This window comes from Pseudorca crassidens, chromosome 16 (genome assembly GCF_039906515.1).
Source record: "Pseudorca crassidens isolate mPseCra1 chromosome 16, mPseCra1.hap1, whole genome shotgun sequence".
In the NCBI taxonomy this organism is placed as follows: Eukaryota; Metazoa; Chordata; class Mammalia; order Artiodactyla; family Delphinidae; genus Pseudorca; species Pseudorca crassidens.
The window spans coordinates 80345158-80365928 of NC_090311.1; the positions used below are offsets into that span (position 1 = coordinate 80345158).

Sequence of the window (20771 nt, forward strand, 5' to 3'; positions counted from 1 at the left end):
ACCCAGAGTTCCCAAATTATGACTCCAGCTTCGTGACTATTGCTACCACGGGGAAAGTTAACACCTACAAAGAATCTTCAAAGATGAGAAAATCCTTTATTTGGGCGGAGTAACTCTGAAGCATTCCTATGCAAGAGAGAAAGTTCATCAGCAAGATGATCTTATAGAATCCTATCAAATTATCCACATAGAATATAGCTGAGCATTTTGTGCCAAACCTGCAGAATCTCTTTAGCAATTCGTCTTACTATCTACTAGCCTATAAATATCTAGCATCACTTTAAGACTCCTGCTGCAGCTAATGGGATATCCTGAGCATCTATTTTTCTGAAGAGAATAATTTTGTCACATTTGAACACTTGACCCAAGTTATAAACATAAGCATAACTCACTCCTGCATGTGTATGTTGCCTGTTTACTCTGTCCAGTTTGTTCTCTGTTCATCCCAGTTCATCAGATATAGCCTTGCAAATGGGCTTGCAGTTGCAGAGTAAAACACACTCAAGCTGGCTTAAGTGAAAAGGGAACACATTGGATCACACAACTGAAAATTCTTGCTGTAGGGCTAACTTCGGACATGGTTAGATTCAGACCTCCAACGCAGGACTGTGTTATGTTGATACCTTGGCTCTGCTTACACTGAGTGCAGAATTCTGCTTTCAGAATTCTGAAACAGAACACTGAAAACAGAATTCTGTTTTCAGTGTCTAACGATGGTGGGACACCTAGTACTCGAGACATTTGATTCAATCCTGCCTATGCTGGAGATTCACATTTGGAGATTTGACCTAGCTTACGGCTCTGAAGCTCCTTGCTTGTCTCCCTCTTTGGAACAGATGTATAAAAAAAGATCCCTTTATAAAGATCATCCTTGTATAGCACAGGGAGCTATAGTCAATGTCCTGTGACAAACCATAATGGAAAAGAATATGAAAAAATATATAATAGAGATATAATAATATATATGTATAACGGAGTCACTTTGCTCTACAGAAGAAATTAACATAACATTGTAAATCAACTGCACTTCAATAAAATAAAAAAAAGTGAAGATCATCGTCTTGTTTCTCTGTAACTGTTGCTGGAAAATCATTTTCCTCCCCTCTCCTCATCTTTCTAATACTTTCTCAAATCACATCCATTATTTTTCCTTTTTCTCCTAAGGGTATATATTTGGCTGTAATTCTTCAAATAACCAAGCTAGGTTGGTGGTCCTTGTCTTGTGAAATAATATGTATATAGTACCATCTAGTGTCCAGAAAGCAGAAAGCCCAAAGCAAGCAAGGCAAACAGGATGCTTCAATTTTTGAAACAGCTGAGTTTGGGCAAAATACAGATTGGAGGAAAAATTATGACCAACTCCATTGATTTGACTCATGTTTATACCTCTAGAAATAATGACCTGTTTCAGAGAAAAAGGCCTGGTTTATTGAAAAATTCAATACTTATTAAACCAGAAAATGTAGGCATTTTTCTAGTTTTAGAGCTGTCCCACAACCAAGTCACATGATCAAACTTACTTAAAAAAAATGTATTCTTGTAGGGGAATCTGTTTTTCTTTTTTCTTTTCTTTTCTTTATTTTTGGCTGCATTGGGTCCTCGTTGCTGCGCGAGGGATTTCTCTAGTTGTGGTGAGCGGGCTACTCTTCTTTGCGGTGCCCGGGCTTCTCATTGCAGTGACTTCTCTTATTGCGGAGCACGGGCTCCAGGCATGCGGGCTTCTGTAGTTGTGGCACACGGGCTCAGTAGTTGTGGCTCACGGGCTTAGTTGCTCCACGGCATGTGGGATCCTCCTGGACCAGGGCTCGAACCCAAGTCCCCTGCATTGGCAGGTGGATTCTTAACCACTGCGCCACCAGGGAAGCCCTCTTTTTCAAATAACATGTTTTCCTACAGACTTATGTAATAACATTGGGTATGTATTTCCTGTGGAAAACATTCCTTAATAGACTAAGTTAAAACTTCCTGGAGAGACAGTGCTCCAGAAGGAGAAAACTACCTCCTACGTACATGTCCTCATCAGCGATCTGTTTCTGGCTATCTCTACAGATGTGCTCTGGGGCTTTCTCCTGCCACTAAACGAACAGTGCCAGGATGAACTGACACCAGGAGGGAAATGACATTGTAGACACGGGTCCACACGCCACTGGTAAGGGAGTGGCAAGAGGCTAGATGGCCACTGAGGTTAGAAAATTAACCAGAATGTCTAAGATCAGATAATGGCAAAATATAATATTAGTTCCCTGTCCTCTGGTTTTAGGCATATGCAGAACCATGTCTGGTTTGTGCCTTTATGCTGTATCTTCCTTCACACTGTAGCAAAGCACAGAAAGGAGGAAGAGTAATGAGTAGGGGCGTGCTCTGGGTCATGGTCATGCTCATTCCTTTGACTCCTTTGGCGCCCTTGGGATTTCCCAGGGAGGCAGAACTCAGTAGGGCTGCTCCTTTGAATAAAATTGTTGAGCATCCACTTCCAGTTAGGAGGGAAAGAAGTGCTGATAGCTCTAGGGAATGCAGTAATTCTGAGACAATATTAGCCTGAAAAGTTTAGCTTTATGTTCTTAAAAAAGTTTTTAGTATTTAGTTCTTTAAAAGTTGTTATTGGGCTTCCCTGGTGGTGCAGTGGTTAAGAATCCACCTGCCAACGCAGGGGACGTGGGTTCGAGCCCTGGTCCGGGAGGATCTCACATGCTGTGGAGCAACTAAACCCGTGTGCCACAACTACTGAGCCTGCGTGCCACAATTACTGAGCCTGTGTGCCACAACTACTGAAGCCCGCGCACCAAGAGCCCATGCTCCGCAACAAGAGAAGCCACCACAATGAGAAGCCCATGCACCACAAAGAAGAGTAGTCTCCGCTCGCCGCAACTAGAGAAAGCCCACACACAGCAACGAAGACCCAACATAGCCAAACATAAATAAATTAAATAAATAAATTTAAAAAAATTGTTATGGATTAAGGGAAGATATTTGGGGAGTTTATGTTATCTTCCACTGCCTTGTAATCTTCTGGGTGTTTCTTACCTAGGTGAGCCATCCGTCCTCTTTCCATCACCTTCTGCATTTCTCACTCTTTCCCGGAAAGCCTTCTTCAGGTTTCTCCTCTTTGCCTTCCTCATCTGACCCATCCAGCATCCTTAACTATCACCAGAATTTGAATGACCACAGAATCTCTGTCCAACTCCAACCTCTGCCTCAAATTTCACCTCCACTCGACCGCTGAATGTCTCTAGAATTTTCCATCACTCAGAACTGCAAACTTTGCCTCCCCCCCCCCCCCCGCCACCAAACCCTCATGTTATCTAAGCACCAATTTTCCTCTCAGTGTTTTATTTCTGATTGACCCACAGCTTCCCAATCGGCTAACTCTTCTGTCCTAACTGACCTCTAGCTCTTTTTTGCCAGTTGCCCCTGATTTGGAGATTGTAATCTTCATTTCTTGGGCTTCCTTTCCTCATTATTCTTTCTGTAAGACCTGATGATAACATCAGTGCCTCTAGTCCCCTCTCTATTTTACACATCACCGTCATATTCAATATTTGGAAGCATTTTCCAGTCTGTTACGGAACAAATTGCGTTGCCTCCACCCCCTGCCTAGATTTGTATGTTGGAGGCCATATGATCAGGCCCCCAAGATGGCTGTACTCTTGCTATCTGTCCATCTCCTGCGCGACCAGTCCCTGCCTCACCCACACCTACACACCGGACTGACCTTCCCTCTTCATCACAGAGCCTGATCAGTGAATGCCTACACACCTGCCCGCTGCTATAATTAGATAATGATAGTTTATCAAAGGGAAGTCATCTGCCCCATGAAGGTTGTTAGCCCGAGGGGCGATGAGGGATGTGCCCCCTGCTGGTTTCCCTGGTAACCGATGAACCAAGCTGACATCAACTCCCCCTGTAACTGGCAATCTCCCCCTCCCCCCCGGGGGGGCAAGGCTGCTGCAGTGTCCTGCCCGCCAGCTGCTGCACATGGTGTGGCATCGCTCCAGGACCTTCCTTCAGACGTGTAAGATGCCCCACATCCATTAAGCCACGGATGTCTCTGTCTCTGACTTCCGGGCTCTTTCTTCAGTCTCGAGGCTGGGCAAGTACAGGCTTGCAGGCCAACGGGTGCAGAAGCCTAATAGCCAGTATCTCAGAATGTGACTGTGTTTGGAGACAGTCCTTCCAGAGGTAATCCAGTTAACCTGAGTCATTGGAGTGGGCTCTAATCCAATATGATTGTGTCCTTACTAGAAGAGGAAATTGGGAAAACAGACATGTACACAGGGAAGGCTACAGGAAGACACAGGAAGAGCTACAAGCCAAGGGGTGAGGCCTCAGAAGAGCCCGACCCTGCCAACACCTGGGTCTCAGGATTCTGCCTCTCGACAGCCTTCAGCTGCAGCATCAACTCTTCCCTGGGTCTGCAGCCTGCCAGCCCACCCTGCAGAATTAGAACTTGTCAGCCCCTATGGTCGTGTGAAACAATTCCTTAAAATCAACACCCCTCTCTCTAAAATACGTGTATGCACATCCTATTTGTTTTGGTCCTCTGGAGAACATTGACTAGTACACACTACAAATTAAAACCTATAATTGTTTTTTTTAATGCCAGATTCAGTGCCAGATCTTTAGACTAGTAATCCAAGTTCTTCACAATAATATTCCCAAAGTCCCATTCCAACTATAGTTTATGTTACTTTCTTTCAATTATCCTTTGATCAACCTGCTAACAATAACATTTATTGAAAAACCAACTATTTAACATTTAAGAAACATTTTTTCCTGTGGTCTAAATGCATAGACTGGACTCAGACTGGATTCAAATCCAGCAATTTACTTGATTTCTCTAAGGTTCAGTTTCTTTATCTGTAAAACGGGAATAATTCATCCGATTATTCTGTAACTAGTTATTGAACAACTACGGGTGACACAAATGCATTCATGGTGTTGCTACATTTTTTTTTAAAGCTTTCTATTTTTTAAAATTATTTATTTAAAAAAATATTTATTTATTTTTGGCTGCTTTGGGTCTTTGTTGCTGCGTGCGGGTGTGGAATCTTCCCGGACCGGGACTTGAACCCGTGTCCCCTGCATTGGCAGGTGGACTCTTAACCACTGCACCACCAGGGAATCCTCCATGATGCTGCTACTTTAAAGACTAGTCAGCGGACGCGTCCACCTCCCAGGTGCTGGTGCTGTTTACTAAGAAGAGGACTAGAGAAGAGCAAATTTAGGGAAGGAGATGAATCACGAGTTTTATTTGGACTGTGTTCAGGATGAAATCCCTCTTAAATATCCAAGAGGAGATGATAAGTAAGCAGCAGGATACGTACAAATGGAGCTGTAAGATTAGAACGGGGCTAGAGATGGAAAATTGAGAGTGATTTGCCTTGAAATGCATTTAGAGCCATGAGATAAACGACATGAATTTAGATGAGCCAACGGGAGAAAATGCTTCAGGAGTTAGTCAGCAGCTGTGCAAAATATTGAAGAGGTTCCATTATGGGATGGCTGCTTGAGGAGCTCTGAGGACCCACTCCGCAAGGAAACAAGCACAACTGCTGACAGCTATCTTAAAATTTTTTTTCTTTTTAAGTCTCTGGAAATTGTCTTAAGGGCATACAGCAAATAACAAAATATTTGTTCAAAAAGAATACGCTAGGGCTTCCCTGGTGGCGCAGTGGTTGAGAGTCCGCCTGCTGATGCAGGGAACGTGGGTTCGTGCCCCGGTCCGGGAAGATCCCACATGCCACGGAGCGGCTGGGCCCGTGAGCCATGGCCGCTGAGCCTGCGTGTCCGGAGCCTGTGCTCCACAACGGGAGAGGCCGCCAACAGTGAGAGGCCCGCGTACTGGGAAAAAACAAAACAAAACAAAACACTAAATCTTGCTAAGAACAGTTGAACCTGGCATCTGAGCTATGACCTGCTCCCTCCCGCCTACTCTTCCACCCTGACGAGCTCAGCTTGACAGAAGCTCCATTCCAATCAGGTTTGGCTAGAAACATAGGACTCCCCTCCTCCCCCCTGCCCCCCCATCAGCTCCCAATCAAGGGAAAAGCTATTTCACTGGCAGGCACAGGACAGCAGCATTTCTCATCCCCTCCAACTCTGTATTTAAGAGGCTAAATTCCTGGGAGTGTGCCTAAGAGGTCAAGGGCTCCATTCTCCATCCAGCCACCCCACACAGGGTGGAGGCTCTCCACCAGTGAGAATGCTGGCTTCTTACATGCCCTCACACCAGTGCACCTGGAGAGCAGAGGTTCTATCTACCCTGCGAGAAGCAAGCCAAGGAGACTACAAGTTACCACTCCACCCAGGGCCCAGAGTATGGCCCAGATACACTGCCCAGAGCAAGACGCATTACACAAGAACAGAACTACCAAGCTTTCATCAAAGGAACTGACTTTATCTGAAACAGAGTGTGGGGAAGTTCAAGCCTAAGGGAACTCTCAAAAAAAACCCACAGCTCTTAATTAAGAGCAACAAGCTAAATCATAGTCTAGCTAGTCTACCAGATAGAATCAGGCAAAGAGCCAGCTAAAAAGAGCCCACCTGGGGTCAGAACAAGCCTTAAAGACCGGCCCCCAAACTGCCCCTGCTTGAAATTAATTGGAATAGGCTGTGGAGGAATTTGTGTCCCAGGGAATAATAAAAAAAAAGAGTAATCAGCCAGCAATTATGGAAGTCTGACAGCTTGCTGTAATACCAAGTGAAGCCAGACAGCTTCACAGAGAGATCACAGGAAGAGACAGTCCAAGAGAGCTGTGCTAAAACTGTGTCATCCCAAGGTAGCTGTGTGCACGTCAAGGCTGCATCTTCTGAGGAGTGACACCAAAGACTTCATACTGTGGGGGAAGAGATTTCACTGAAGTAGTCCAGCCAGATCACTAAACGAACAAGCAAACAACAACAAAAACAAGACCTGGAGAGAAGGTGAGGGGAATCATGATACACAGTTGCCACAATGTATTACCTAAAATGACCACTTTTCAACAAAAAGTGAGGCATACAAAGAGACAGGGAAGTGTGACCCATACACTGGGAGAAACGGAGGCAACAGAGATGGCCTGTGACAGGGTACGGATCTCAGATTTCATACCTTGAAAGCTGCCACTGTACCTTAGTTCAATGAACCAGAGAAAAATACGCTTGAAGGAGGAAGGTATGATGACAATGTCTGGTCAAAAAGAAAATGTCAATAAAGAGAGAAAAGTTTTAAAAAAGAATGAAATGGAAATTATGGAGTTGAAAATACAATAACTAAAATGAAAAATGTTACTAGGGGGGCTTGACAGCAGATTGGAACTGAAGAAAGATAAAGGAACCTGATGAGAAATCAATATAGCATATGTAATCTGGAAAAAAAAAAAAGAGAGAAAAGAATGAATAAAAATGAATGGAGCCTCAGAGAAATGTGGGGCACTACTGAGTACACCAATATACGTGTAATGAGAGTCCCAGGAGAGAGGAAAAGAAGCAGAAAAAATACTTGAAGAAATAATGGCTGAAAAGCCTACCTTTGCTGGAAAACATCTACACATCCAAGAAATTAAACAAACTCCAAGTACGATATATGCAGAGATCCACACCAACACAGACCATGGTAAAAATGCTGAAAGGCAAAGAGGAAATCTGGTAAGTTCCAAGAGAAACAAGTCACAAGCTAGTGACTCTGCAGGGAGCACTTCTCACCCAGCAGAGGTCCTGACTTCCTCCAGCTGCCTCCTCTGAACCCCCCAGGTTAGATCTGCTCTGCCAGCGCTACCAGAACAGCAACTACTTCACCTTTTATAACCCGCATTTCACTTGTAGTCAGGCTTGGCCACATAATTTGTAGGGCCCAGTGCAAAATAAAAATGAGGGGCCCCGGTCCAAAATTTCTTAAGGATTTCAAGACAGTGTTAGCAAAGCATTAAACTCAAGCTCAGGGACATCCTGAGTGTGAAGCCCAATCCGAACCCATGAAGCTGGCCACGCTTAGCTTCTCAATGTCTTTCTTACTAGATCTTAAGAGCCATGCAGCCAAGTACCCAGGTGGTGTCTCTCTTGCTCATCACTGAACTCCTTTAGTCTTTCCCAGTGGCTATCACAGTAGGCACTTAATGAGTCTGCAGCATATTCAAATTACTTATTTCTTGCTAAACAACAAGAACAACTAGTTTTTGCTCCACTGTATGTGGTACTTATTACATTGTTTCATTCACAAAAGCCTCATCTTTCACTGTGTTTTAGCATGTTGACCTTTTCAGAAGTAAAGAGTACATACAGCTTAAGCCCAATTATTTTATATTTATATTGCAGTTCTTAAATAATTTCATCATATTTATAAACCCACTGAACAGAACACTGCTTTTTCTCTGAGTTGATCTGTTGGATATGCAGGTTTTAGTACCTTCTATTTCATTTCACAGTTACTGAGGAAGTATCCCGCCGTATCAACCAGTTAGCTTCGTTTTTAAGTAAGTACTCAGCCGTTCCAGAATTTTGAACTTTTTGATGTGTGAAACACTATCTTAGCTTCGGATTCCATAGAAGCCTCCATCTTCTATGCTATATGTATGGTTACAACAGGTGTGAACAGGTAAATGGTGGTGCGTCTTTGGAACTTTATCGAACTTCTCTGTGCCCGTTTCACATCTGATGAAACAGGGATACTACTACCTACCTCACAAACTTCACTAAAGAGAATTATAGGAAGTGCCTTATATGGGCACCTAGGAGAGTCCTTAACACTCAGCAGATACACAACAGACGTTAAATTTTTCTCCCTCTTACACGATAGGGTGCTGCCTGGATCTGCACGAAATGCTACCATCTACTTTTCTAATTCACCGAAGTTTTTCTTGCTTACCAAGAATCACCAGATGTTAGGTGGGTTTTGAAATTCTTCTGATTTAAACATGCTAATAATCAACATGTCTCATTAATCACAGTGCTCTAGCATCAACTGAGATTTACTTCATACAGTAATTCACTCTGCGAAAAGGTGCGTTCTGAAAAGCTGGAGTTGCAAAATTCTCACGACGAAATGCAACGTTTCAACGTAACCAAACAACATTTTAAATAAAGTATTTCATTTAATCCCGTGATTCATATCATGATCCTTCAGTTTAATGAATTTAGCAGGTTAATACCTGACTTACTAATAATCTTCATTAACACATTTTCCTTATTGAATACAAAGTGAACCGTTACAAACTACAGCCACAATCATCAGGAGATCAAAGCCACTGAGCAAGTAGACAAGCTATAAAAAAAACTTTATTAAAAAAATAGACAACATATGTAAACATCTTTTTCAGTCACAAAGCTTCGTAATACAGCGTATCAGGCCCAGGCCTCAAATCTCTGCAGCGGGAGCACCTTAACTGTTGACTAATAGTAATCAGCTTAATTTATCTTTCAGTGAGCTATTAAGTCTATGTGAAAATAAATAACCAGATTCCGCTAAGTATACCTATACACATAGAAAATCGCAAATGTACAACAGATCTCAGCAAAAAATAACTATCTGCAGTAACATGTGAGATCGAGTCCTTATATGACAATTATCTTTTTAATGTAACTTCATTTCTAAAGTCATCATAATGTAGAGTTGACTAAAATAAAGCTAAACAGGAACAGAGTAGAGGGACCACACAGACGGACATCCATCACTCCCCTACCCTCACACAGAGTGCCACACACCCACACACACACACACGATGTTTTGGTAGAAGCAAAACTGAAAACACAGTTTCTATATTTCGTGTTTCATGTATTACCGTAGGCGTGTATTTCGCTTACTTTTACCTGGAAGTTATATGCCCTCATATGACTGAGTATGAAGTAGCCAACCACAGTTTCAAATGTGATACAATTTTGAGGAAACCAAATCTCTGTTATGTAATTCAACGACCACCCAAAAGTGAAGCCAAATCATAGAATGGACCATAACACCACAGAATGTAATTAAGGACCTGAGATTGTGCTTCAAGAATTTCCTTAAGGCAAAATGCGCTTATATTAAAATAATCCTGTCATGCCCTGTTCATCACTTGCAGTGGCATACTTGTTAGATGACTAAGAGCTTCTAAAGTGGCCAAATAATATAATTTTCCTCCTTTTTTTTTTCCTACTATAGGTAGATACTTTATCACACCGGATTAAATCACTGACCTTCCAGTTATTCAGTAAACCTTAATAAGCAAGGTAAAATTTTAAATGAAATATCAAGTAATGTTTGCAATTACAGTTTTTTACTGTAGGGAAAATTTAAAATGCTTATTATGTGTCATCTGAATAACCATATTCTAGGGAGAGAAGCATAATAGATTTAACAAAAGAACCCAGGCAAGTTTACCAAGCTCCTGGATAGCCATTTCAGTAGCTTAATAACTCAGTAGTTTATTTGTATCGTAACTCTATGATTTATAAAAGTGACTCATAAAATAATTTAAAATCAACCTGATCTGCTATCCAAAGATTAGCTGTATAAACCCACATCTGAAAATAACTTAATTTCTCCATTCTATCACATCAGCTTGTCCCACCCAACAGATATCTAACATGTATCTACAATTAAGTGAATAACTACTATTCTAAAACACTTAAATTCTAACCGTACTGCTGTTTCTTGACTTTGCAGTGTTTCTAACTGTATTTGAGATTATTAGGATGATTATGCATTTAAACAGAGAAAAATAATATTAAATGACATGAATTTTCTTCGGCACGTAACGCACGCATCGATTGATTTTTAAAAACTCTACGACAAAAGGAAACGCTTTACGCTTCTGGATACCAAATCAATGGCTACTGATGAAGGAAGAAGGAAGATCCTTTCTACAGGGAGAACACACAGGTTAGCACCTTTCAACTGTATACAGTATGGTCTGAGTCAAATGTCAATGACTGGCTTTTTGAAAAATCTACTTTGGAGTTCTAATGGATAAAATTTTTAGAAGTTACATTCATTAAAACTTTTACGAGTTACATTCAGTAAAATTTTCTCAAAGAGAGAAATAGTGCATATTTTAGGTGAGATCTGGACATACTTATGCATTGTAAGCCTACTGCCGAGTTCGTTAGATAGTTCACATAGGACTCTCCATCTGTTCTAGTCATCAATTTTTTTTTACATAAACATCTTTACTTGCTAACATCACATTACTCTTGGCTTCTTGTTGCACAAATAACAAAAAAAAAAAAAAGGAAAGAAATGGAAGAAGGTAAAGGAAAATAGAAAACAAAAGGAAGGAAACAGGAAGGAAGGAAACAAAAATGGCGCACTCATTACAATTTCTGTGTGTACTAATAGACAAGGATATAAATGGGAGCGAACAAAGCATTTAAAATTGTGCTTAAACACAGATGTACACTGTTGCACATTTGTTTTACACGTGTGTAGTGTTTCAAGTTGCTAGGTAAGAATCCAGTGGAATAACAATACAGTCAGCCAACCGCAATCACATATATTTTTGGAGAAGTTAGACATCCATTACTAGTTTAGTAACATGGCCACAGCTTTGAAAACACAGCAGCATAAAACAATTCAAAGGTAGACACACAGTTTTCATTTGTTCACCTTAAAAAAAAAAATGCTTGAACAATATAAGGCACTTAAGACAGAAATTCTTTCTCCAGTTCGTACAGGGATGGTCGGCTCATTCTGCTTCTTAGCCTGCACAGAGGCACCGTGCAGTCCCTGCTCTGGCCTTCCACGTCGGCATCCAGTAAGGAAGGCACGTGGGGCTTAGTTCTCTCCTTGGCACCGAGGGGACAGTCAGGGGCTGGTTCTGGACCGCCCGCCACAGGGCAGGCCTGTGCGGGCTGAGACTCTGTTCTCTGCGGGAAGGCCTTTGGGGCACCTACCTGGCTTCTTAGGTGGGGAGGACGGGGCAGAGGCATCATATGGACAGCTCTCTGTTTTTCGGGTGGGACCTCACTTGGCAGGTCACTATGGGGTCCATGCGGCGAGGGGGACGTCCCCCAAACCCACTCAGGGGGCAGCTGAGAGGCTCCGGGGGCTGAGATGAGAGCTGCACCAGCTGGTTGAAGAGGCAAAGACAGTGTGTGATTAGAAAGACAGTGATGTCGAAATCAATGGATAGCAAGGAAAATAACCAGGATAACTTCCCTTAGGTGACCACCTTAAAGTGAGCTTTCACAAAAGAACATGAACACAAACCTTACCTTTAAAATTGTTAGGAGAGAATGTTTGTTTTTATGGAAAAGTACTACAAGGTTGGAAAGACTGCTTGAAGCTATGGAAACGACACCTATAAAGAGCTAAGTCATCATCATACACTTAGGACAATGATTATTAGAAGTGTTTTATTAACAGGATAGATTTCACAATGGGTTAGACTGGACTAAAGTTAAGACTTAAAAATGACGGTGAATATGACTGAATTCACTCTCAGGTGATGATTTGAAAAAATTAATGAAAATAAGAAAGCAGATACTGTTTTACATGTTACAGCCTCCCTTTTTTGTTCTGAAGAACTGACTTACTACCACTGTAGCAAATAATCATTGGCTTCAAACTAAGAAAAAAGAATGCTTTTTTATGGGATTCTTGTGCTAGGGTTTCACTGTGTGCAATTATAAATTACTAATACTTTATTGCATCATAAAAGGGCAATAAACCAATTTATCTAAAGACAATGAACAATAATATGAAAAAAAATCTTGTCTAGGCGTAGCACTTAAAGAGATAAATGAAAAGATAACACAAATGAAAGCAGTTTCAGTTTTAATATACTTTATAACCGATCCTAGCATAACATTTTACAAACTAAAAAGCATTTTTCATATACATTATCTCATTTAATCCTCATGATCTATATCTGAGGTAGTTGTAATTATCTTTATATAAAAAAGGAATACTAGTCATTCCCCACACAGCACCTACTGTCCATTCGACTTTTACACCCCCTAAACTCAATCTCAACATAAACCTGGGCAGCAAAGCCAGGTGACACTGTGTCAAACGACTAGTTTTACTGTCAACTCTCCCACTAATTATTTGGTTCAGATTTTGGCAAATGACTCTCCTTCCTACCACAAGGGGCTTGGGGCAGTTATTCTCCATGTGCTTTTTCTGTTTTTGTTTTTTTTTTGCGGTACGTGGGCCTCTCACTGCTGTGGCCTCCCCCGTTGCGGAGCACAGGCTCCGGACGTGCAGCCTCAGCGGCCATGGCTCACGGGCCCAGCCGCTCCGCGGCACGTGGGATCTTCCCGGACCGGGGCACAAACCTGCGTCCCCTGCATTGGCAGGCGGACTCTCAACCACTGCACCACCAGGGAAGCCCCTCTTTCTGTTTTAATATTCTGTTATGTATTTAAGTTACTGAAACTTAATTATACTCCTCCAAGGATCCAAATGATAAAGTCAAACAAAAGAGCAGGGTAAAATTCAAAGATTTATGTGAAAACAAATTTGTAAATGTAATCACTTGGAGAAGATAAAATCAGAGAGCCATACAATTTTACAGTCTATCCTCTACAGTGGTGTTTGGTACTTTCACCCACGAATGCAGCCTACCTGGGGGCTGAGAAGCACTTCCATCAGACATGGTCCGTCGGTGATGTGCTGCTCTTTCTTTTGAAGAAGCAGCGTAAGATGCGTCCGCACGTGCTGGAACCGTGAAGGGAGACAGGTTTCCCCACACACCACGATGGGTCTCCAGTCCTGGCACGGCGGTTGACTCCTGATCCCTCCTTCCAAAGGCAGGGCAAGGATCCGGAATGGGCACCTTGGGGTCACAAGGGACGTGTGTGCTGCTCTCGAAGGAATCTTCGCCATCAGTCTGCAGCAGGCACTTGGTGGAGAGAGAAGGCATGGACAGGAGGTTCGCGGCGCTGGACGGAGGGAGCGGGGATGGGCTGCTGGTCCCCTCGCCTGCGGCTGGCAGCCTAGTGGCGGAGCTGGCACTGCTCCGGGACTTAGGCGCCCGCTGGAAGATGCCCTCGCGTTTCTTCCTTTCTTCCTTGGGCAACGGGTCTTCAGCAGCCTGTGCTTTCGCGAGCTCTCTGATGTCCAGGCCCAGAGCCACCGACGCCAGCAGCACGGTGCAGCCGTACAGAGCAGACTCTGTCTTCTTCCTCTGGGGGGATCTGCTCAGACTGTTCGGAGGGGTCCCCTGAGGAATGCTGGTGGCAGGGCTCACCGGGGTTCTCTCCTCCCAGCTTTCGGGTTCCACCAGATTCTCTCTCTGGCCATCTTTCCAAAGAGGGAGATCGATGTAGGCTTGACTCGGTGATTTTATCTGCTTTGGTTTCCTGTGTTCCAATCCGTCTGGGGCAAGTTGTGGCTCTTCACATGCCCCTACGGAGAAGTACAGATACACACAGGCTAGGACCATTTTACCGTAAAAACCATGCAAGCTATACTGTAAAACGAGGCTGAAATCTAATAAATACATATTCTAAATCAAAACACATGGAGTCCTTTGCAGTTCAGCAAATGGTTCGTCCAGGAGGACCCTAAGGAAGGGGCGTCCAGGGTGCAATGACTCAGCTCCCTGCACAGGAACAGGCAAGTCCTCTGCTGTTTCCTGTCCTTCAGGAAGTGGATCTTCACTGGCATAGAAAACAGAAACTTCTATAGAAACAAAGTCATCAAGATACAGAAGTGCACATGCACAGACAGCAGCAGGAGGACACGTCAGACAAAAGGTGCCCTTGCGCGTGACCTAGATAACTGGGCCACGCCCTGTTGCTACAGGAACCATCCTGCGTAGAGCAGTGAATTCTTGGCACACTTCAGACTATGGTGGTGCCCAGCAGCCTGTTTCAACAAGCTGCCATTAAAGTGTAGGAGCCTCGCATCAGGAGAAGATTCTCCAGAGGTCAGAGCCCCAAAGGGTAACATATTCTGCTACTGGAGAGGAAGCTATAATTCTTATCACTTAGGGCTTAACCAGGAACGACTGAAACGACGAACTCCCTCATCTGGTGTCCAGAGCATCCCCGACAGAGACACCCGTGATTTCTGCAGCCTTGCGTCCACTGCACCTAAAATGTGCTCGGTTCGCTAGACCAGCCGGATGCCAGCTTTTCTCCCAACAAGCCCGTGCTCTTCCCAGCTTTTCTCCCTTCAAGCCCAGTATCTTCCTCTGCTATCTTTCTCCCCGTGTCCTCCTCCCACTGTCCCATTTCCCTCAGACAATTCTATCTCAAAATCCTGCCTGGCCCTAAGAAGGCCTGACACTGCCCTTCTTCCCACATGTGATCTTGGCTTCCGCTGAAGCCTCTCTGGTGTCGTTCGGTCTCCTCCGTTTTCTACTTTCAGGTCACAGCGGCTGTGAGCATCCCTGCAGGTTTCATCTTGTGGGGGGTCTTCCCCAAATAGTGCCTTCATCAAGCAGGCACGAACTGCGCTTTGATGGGTTGAATGCGCGGTACATGTAACGAATAACGAATTATTAAGCCGTCATTTTTTTAAAAAAGAGGGTAAATGCTGTTGGCAAGTAAAAGCCGTAGGTGTCGAAGCATCCTGAGCACTTCCTTTCCCACACTTTCCTCCTGAGCGGTCATGAATCTACACGGATCCATCAGCATCTTTCCCAGTCTTTCTACGACTGATGGCATGATTCGCAGCCCCCAAACCAAGGTGAATGTAATCAATATCTACGTCAGATCCAACTGTCCTTTTAGGATTCTCTTAGGCATTCAGGAGACACTGAAGACTTGCTATGCACCAGGCCCTGGGAGCAGAGTGGTGAACAAACCAGATAAAATCTTTGCCTTCGAGGGGCTGACATTCTAATTTGGGGTGACAGAGAACACACACATTACTGGTGCCCATGCAGACCAATAAGGATTTCAGGGAAGAGCGATGCATAAGTAAAACTGGGAACTAAGATGCAGGGATGGGGTGAGGCACCACTGCAGCTGAGGCGGTCAGGGGAGGTTTTCAGGAAACGCTTGGGCTGAGACAGAAACACTTCGAAGGATGAGGCCCCCACAGATGGAAGGTGGGAGGGGGACCTTCAAGCAGGACAGACTGTGTAAACCTTTTGCTCAGTGACCCTTCCAATGAACTACAGGGTTAACTTAATGGAGACCCAGCTGAGTCAGCCAAATACATCCTTTTATTTCCTCCAACTGTCCTGTGGAAGAGTTATTCATAGGATCCAAATATTCTAAGAAAGAATAAAAATAATTCAGGGAAAAAAAGCAAGACGACTTTTTTTCAACAGTCACAAATAATGAAACTCGTACTATAGAATTAACCGTTTTATTACTATTAATTGTTCTTCATTAGTCCTCAAACACCATCTGATGATGAATCGTAGTGTATAATGAGAGACCCTCATGCCTTTACAGGCGAGAAAGAGTCAGAATACAGTAATGAATGTGACATCAGAAAGCATCTACCCAGGGATTACACAGCACCCGCCTTGTGTCTACCTGAAAGTACTTACGGAGATATTTATGCTGAAACCACACGCTTGTGATGAACACAGAAGAAGAAAACTAAACATGGGCAGTAGGTGATAAGGTGCTTGTAAAACTGAGCATAGCACCGATCGTAAGTTCAAGAAGTTTATACCGTGTTTTGCTAAGACATCTCTAATTTGACCACAGTACCAAAGGGCTGCCTTAAATTGTCAAGGATAAAGACCAATTTGCTTTTCTTCAGAGTTACCCATCATTGAAAATTTCCAGCAACTTCCAAATCTCTTCAACCTTTTAATATCTGAATATTGAACAGGAATAATGAACACTGAAAGCGATGATGGTTCGTATAAAGTAGGGATTCCAGTGTAATTCTCTCCAGCAGTAGTCTCCCACAACTAACCCGCCTGACAATATTTCATCAGGTCGTGGGGTGGGAATATAACCTCAGCAGAATTTCAGGGCGCCTACATTTTCATATTTAGTATTTCCTATACTACAGTAAGTTGGTTCTATATAATAAATTATACTAATTTTTCTGATGAAGAATAAGAGTTACAAATTCCTAATAAACAATGTGGAGCCTAATTACTTTCCGCCACGAAGACTGACAGGACAGAAGATAACTTTTGAGCTTAGTGTAGCCACTGCGACTCAGTATATGTGATGCTGCTAACCTTTCCCATGTCACTTCTAGAACTCTCAGAGGCTCAGTCTAACTCAAGCAAATTCTATTTCCTGAAGCACATTTACCTGACTGGTCCACAAATAATGAAGCCAACGGCATGGTTTTCTGATTTTTTATTAAGATGGTTGACCAAGGACTGTTGCCATCTGAGAGAGGTCTTATTCTGCAAGAGAAAAATGTTTATTTTGATATAATAGAACCATATGACACACAAATTAGGTTTTGGTGGATACACGCTAACAATATTTTTAGGTAGTAAAGAGAACATATTGGCCTCTATGTTTTAAAGAGCTAACAAAGTACAGATAAAACCTTAACAAGAGACAGAGAATCTTTTTAATTGCTTAACTAAATAATAATTGATTTAGTAGGATAAACCCATCCTAGAAATGAAATTATATTCAGGTATCTCTGTATTACTCTAATTGCTTTTTAAAAGTTAGATCTGGCCTGGGCTTCCCTGGTGGCGCAGTGGTTGAGAGTCCGTCTGCCGATGCAGGGGACATGGGTTCGTGCCCTGGTCTGGGAAGATCCCACGTGCCGCGGAGCGGCTGGGCCCGTGAGCCGTGGCCCCAGAGCCTGCGCGTCCGGAGCCTGTGCTCCACAACGGGAGAGGCCACAACAGTGAGAGGCCCACATACCGCAAAAAATAAATTAATTAATTAAAAATAAATAAATAAAAGTTAGGTCTGGCCAGTGCAATATTTAAAACACACTGCTATTTATCACAGTACACACTGGAATGCCACCAGATGTCACACAAGTACCTTTCTTTGCAGTCAGTTCTTTCTTTCATTTGAATGGAATTTGGACCCCAGGTACAACCCTTTTTCTTGAAATTCCTCTTTACATCTTCAAATTCTTCTTGTCGACAGACCGTGTTCCTGCCCCAAGTTTTATTGCTTTCATCTGAGGTCACTAAACAGAGAACATCATCACTCATTAACCAATTAAAAAATTGTTAAGTTAAAATGAATCAAATCAGTTGTAAAACTATCTTAGTCGAAACGTGTAAACAATTGAGAAACATGAAAACAACGAAGAAATTATTTCTTTCACCCTACTGCTGGCAAAGTTCTATCTCTAATAACAGCAAGAAGAGTGAACTAAATTAAAAGATACAAATTTGAGGTAAATTAGCCATAAAGAGTTATTTATCTATCTATGTATTTAACATTATGCAACAGTTAGGATTTCATTTTATTTGGGGGAAAAAAGGTCAAATTGAACAGTTAACTGAAAACAAACTTAATACTTAATTTTTTAACCAAATCAAAGTTCTGAACCTAAGGAACAAAGGTATATTTTAAAATTGTAATTTAAGCCAATCTTTCATGAGTCATCACAACTGTCTGGCTTCAATTACCTTTAAAAACCTGAATGTATGTAAGTTTCCCCACGTCTTGCCTTATTTCACCCCCTCTTGGGCGGTTTACACTCACGTCTAACGCCCACATGTTGCTGACACACACATATGCCAACCCCCAGCCTCTCTGTGCACTGACAGTTGGCTTGGGAGTCACTGGGAGAGTGGCTATTACTACCCACTTAGAAAACAACCCCGTCACACACCAGAGGTTCTAAAAACACAGCTGAAAACATTATGACATACCTCCACAGGGGGTAAAAATATCCCCTTTGGGTCTAACTGAAACTCTCACAGTGCGAGGATGCCAGATGAATTAGTCTATTTATTTTTTCCACTAGGCTGAACACTCTAAAATCAAAATACTAAGTGGTATTTTGAAGGACAGATCTTCCCCGACTTATGATGGGGTTTCGTCCAATAATCTATCCTAAGTTAAAAGTATCATAAGGTGAAAACGTGTTTGATACACCTCACCTACGAAACATCATGGCTTAGCCCCTGCCCACCTTGAATGTGCTCAGAACACTTACACTAGTCTATAGTTGGGCAAAATCATCTAATGCAAAGCCTATTTTATAATAAAGTCAAATGTCTCATGTGACCTACTGAACGCTGTACTGAAAGTGAAAAACAGACTGCTTATGTGGGTACACAGTGGTTGTGAGTGTATGGGTTGTTCACCCTCGTGATGGTGCACTGCCCAGCATCACAAGAGAGGATGGTACCCAGTATCACTGCCCAGGAAAAGATCAAAATTCAAAATTCGAGGGCTTCCCTGGTGGCGCAGTGGTTGAGAGTCTGCCTGCCGATGCAGGGGACACGGGTTCGTGCCACGGTCCGGGAAGATCCTACATGCCGCAGAGTGGCTGGGCCCGTGAGCCATGGCCGCTGAGCCTGCGCGTCCAGAGCCTGTGCTCCGCAACGGGAGAGGCCACAGCAGTGAGAGGCCCGCGTACCGCAAAAAAAATTAAAATAAAATAAAATAAAAATTCAAAATTCGAAGTACGGTTTCCACTGAATGTGAATCACTCTGCACCATCATACAGTCAAGAAACCCTAAGTCGAGCCACCCTAAGTGGAGGGCTGTTTGCATCAGGTTGGTCAACACAGACCAAATTCAAGCAAAATTTCAAAAAGCAAAATATTTTTTTCCTTAAAAAACAATGAAACAAATGGAAGTAACCTTGAATTCCTGATTTCAGCTTTCAAAATATCCATAAAGAGGCTACTGATATAACGAGGTCACGCAGGCAGGCGTTTAACAAAATGTCCCACGATACTATTTCACTTTCTACTCTGTGGCCTGGTCACATCACCGATTGCGTGGAATCTAAAAATCATTGATTGTGAGAACGAGAAAATGAGACTAAGGAAGATAAGACCAAATAGTCCTGACACCTCCTAAATATCACAGGGTTAGAACCGGCTACGAATGTCTGCTTCAGTTGGATCCCAGTCAGTTAGTGACAGAAAACCGCCCAGAAGCCCCCCCGTGGGGGAGAAAGCTCACGCTGTATGGCCCGGAGTCGGGGGATCACCGTGGGGCTGCTCGGTGTACTGAAGCTGCTGCTGTTCAGGCTCCTCCGTTTGTCCAAGTTGGGGGAGGCCTGCACGGTTATTTTGTGCTGGAAATCTGTCAGATACGGGGAAAAAAAAAAAGAGATCTGAGAGCCCATGGTTTTCGGTTATTCCTGTAGCCCCAGGTTTCGCACATGGCAATAAAAGCAGGAACGGCCAGACAGTAAGCATATGGTGTATCTCAGAGTCTGTTCCTAGTTTCTTACTTATCTTCCATTCAGGGCTCATGTCTGTAAACAATGACTCAGAGTCATGACGCATGAGGCACGGTGAGAGACACATGCTCACAAGGAAAGAAACTATTACTGCGTATTGCAGAACTCACTGTTTTCCGGGGAGAGAGAGTTACCTTCGTTCAGTCTGATAGAGTTGAAAACGAAATCGAGATGGGAGACACCCTGGGTTTACATGAGTCCTGGTTCTGTCACTAACGGACTACAGACCCCAAACTAGTCAGGAGCCTCTCGGCGCTGGTCTCTGTGGTTGTTGGCTAGAACAGCAGACACCTCCCAGGGTTGCCGTGGTGATTAGAACGGAAAGCGGACGTTATGCGGGGCTCCTGACATGCCACCCCAACGTTTACTACTTAGCCTGTCACATTTCCACGTGACCATCCACTCTTCATCAACCTTCCTCAACATTCAGGTCTGTTTCTTTGGGTCTTCCTTTCCTGATGCAGGCCCCCACGTCACAGAAACTTACATTAAGTACATTTTTATGCTCTTCCCCTGTGGATCGGGCTTGTGTTGGTTTAATTTT

At 43.2% G+C, this 20771-nt stretch overlaps 1 protein-coding gene and 1 long non-coding RNA gene across 7 annotated transcripts in view; one reads left to right on the plus strand and one right to left on the minus strand.

Annotated features, from left to right (window-relative positions):
• Positions 1-20771, plus strand: part of LOC137209416 (uncharacterized) — a 426966-nt gene that overhangs the window by 76948 nt on the left and 329247 nt on the right. The window lies entirely within an intron of this gene.
• MAP3K21 (mitogen-activated protein kinase kinase kinase 21) overlaps positions 1-20771 on the minus strand; it is a 72908-nt gene that overhangs the window by 13238 nt on the left and 38899 nt on the right. For 2 of the 6 annotated variants that reach the window (XR_010936048.1, XM_067711078.1), the window contains exons 6-11: positions 19945-20067; positions 17833-17983; positions 17131-17228; positions 13520-14302; positions 11845-12020; positions 7509-7603 (exon numbers count right to left, since the gene is read on the minus strand). Coding sequence is in view for 5 of the 6 variants with exons in the window: in XM_067711078.1 (XP_067567179.1) it covers positions 7541-7603; positions 11845-12020; positions 13520-14302; positions 17131-17228; positions 17833-17983; positions 19945-20067 (1394 nt within the window). In the remaining variant the exon portion in view is untranslated. Of the gene's footprint in view, positions 1-6047; positions 6837-7508; positions 7604-9230; positions 12021-13519; positions 14303-17130; positions 17229-17832; positions 17984-19944; positions 20068-20771 lie in introns of those variants that run through there. The other 4 variants (XM_067711077.1, XM_067711076.1, XM_067711079.1 and 1 more) reach the window with 4 other exon arrangements.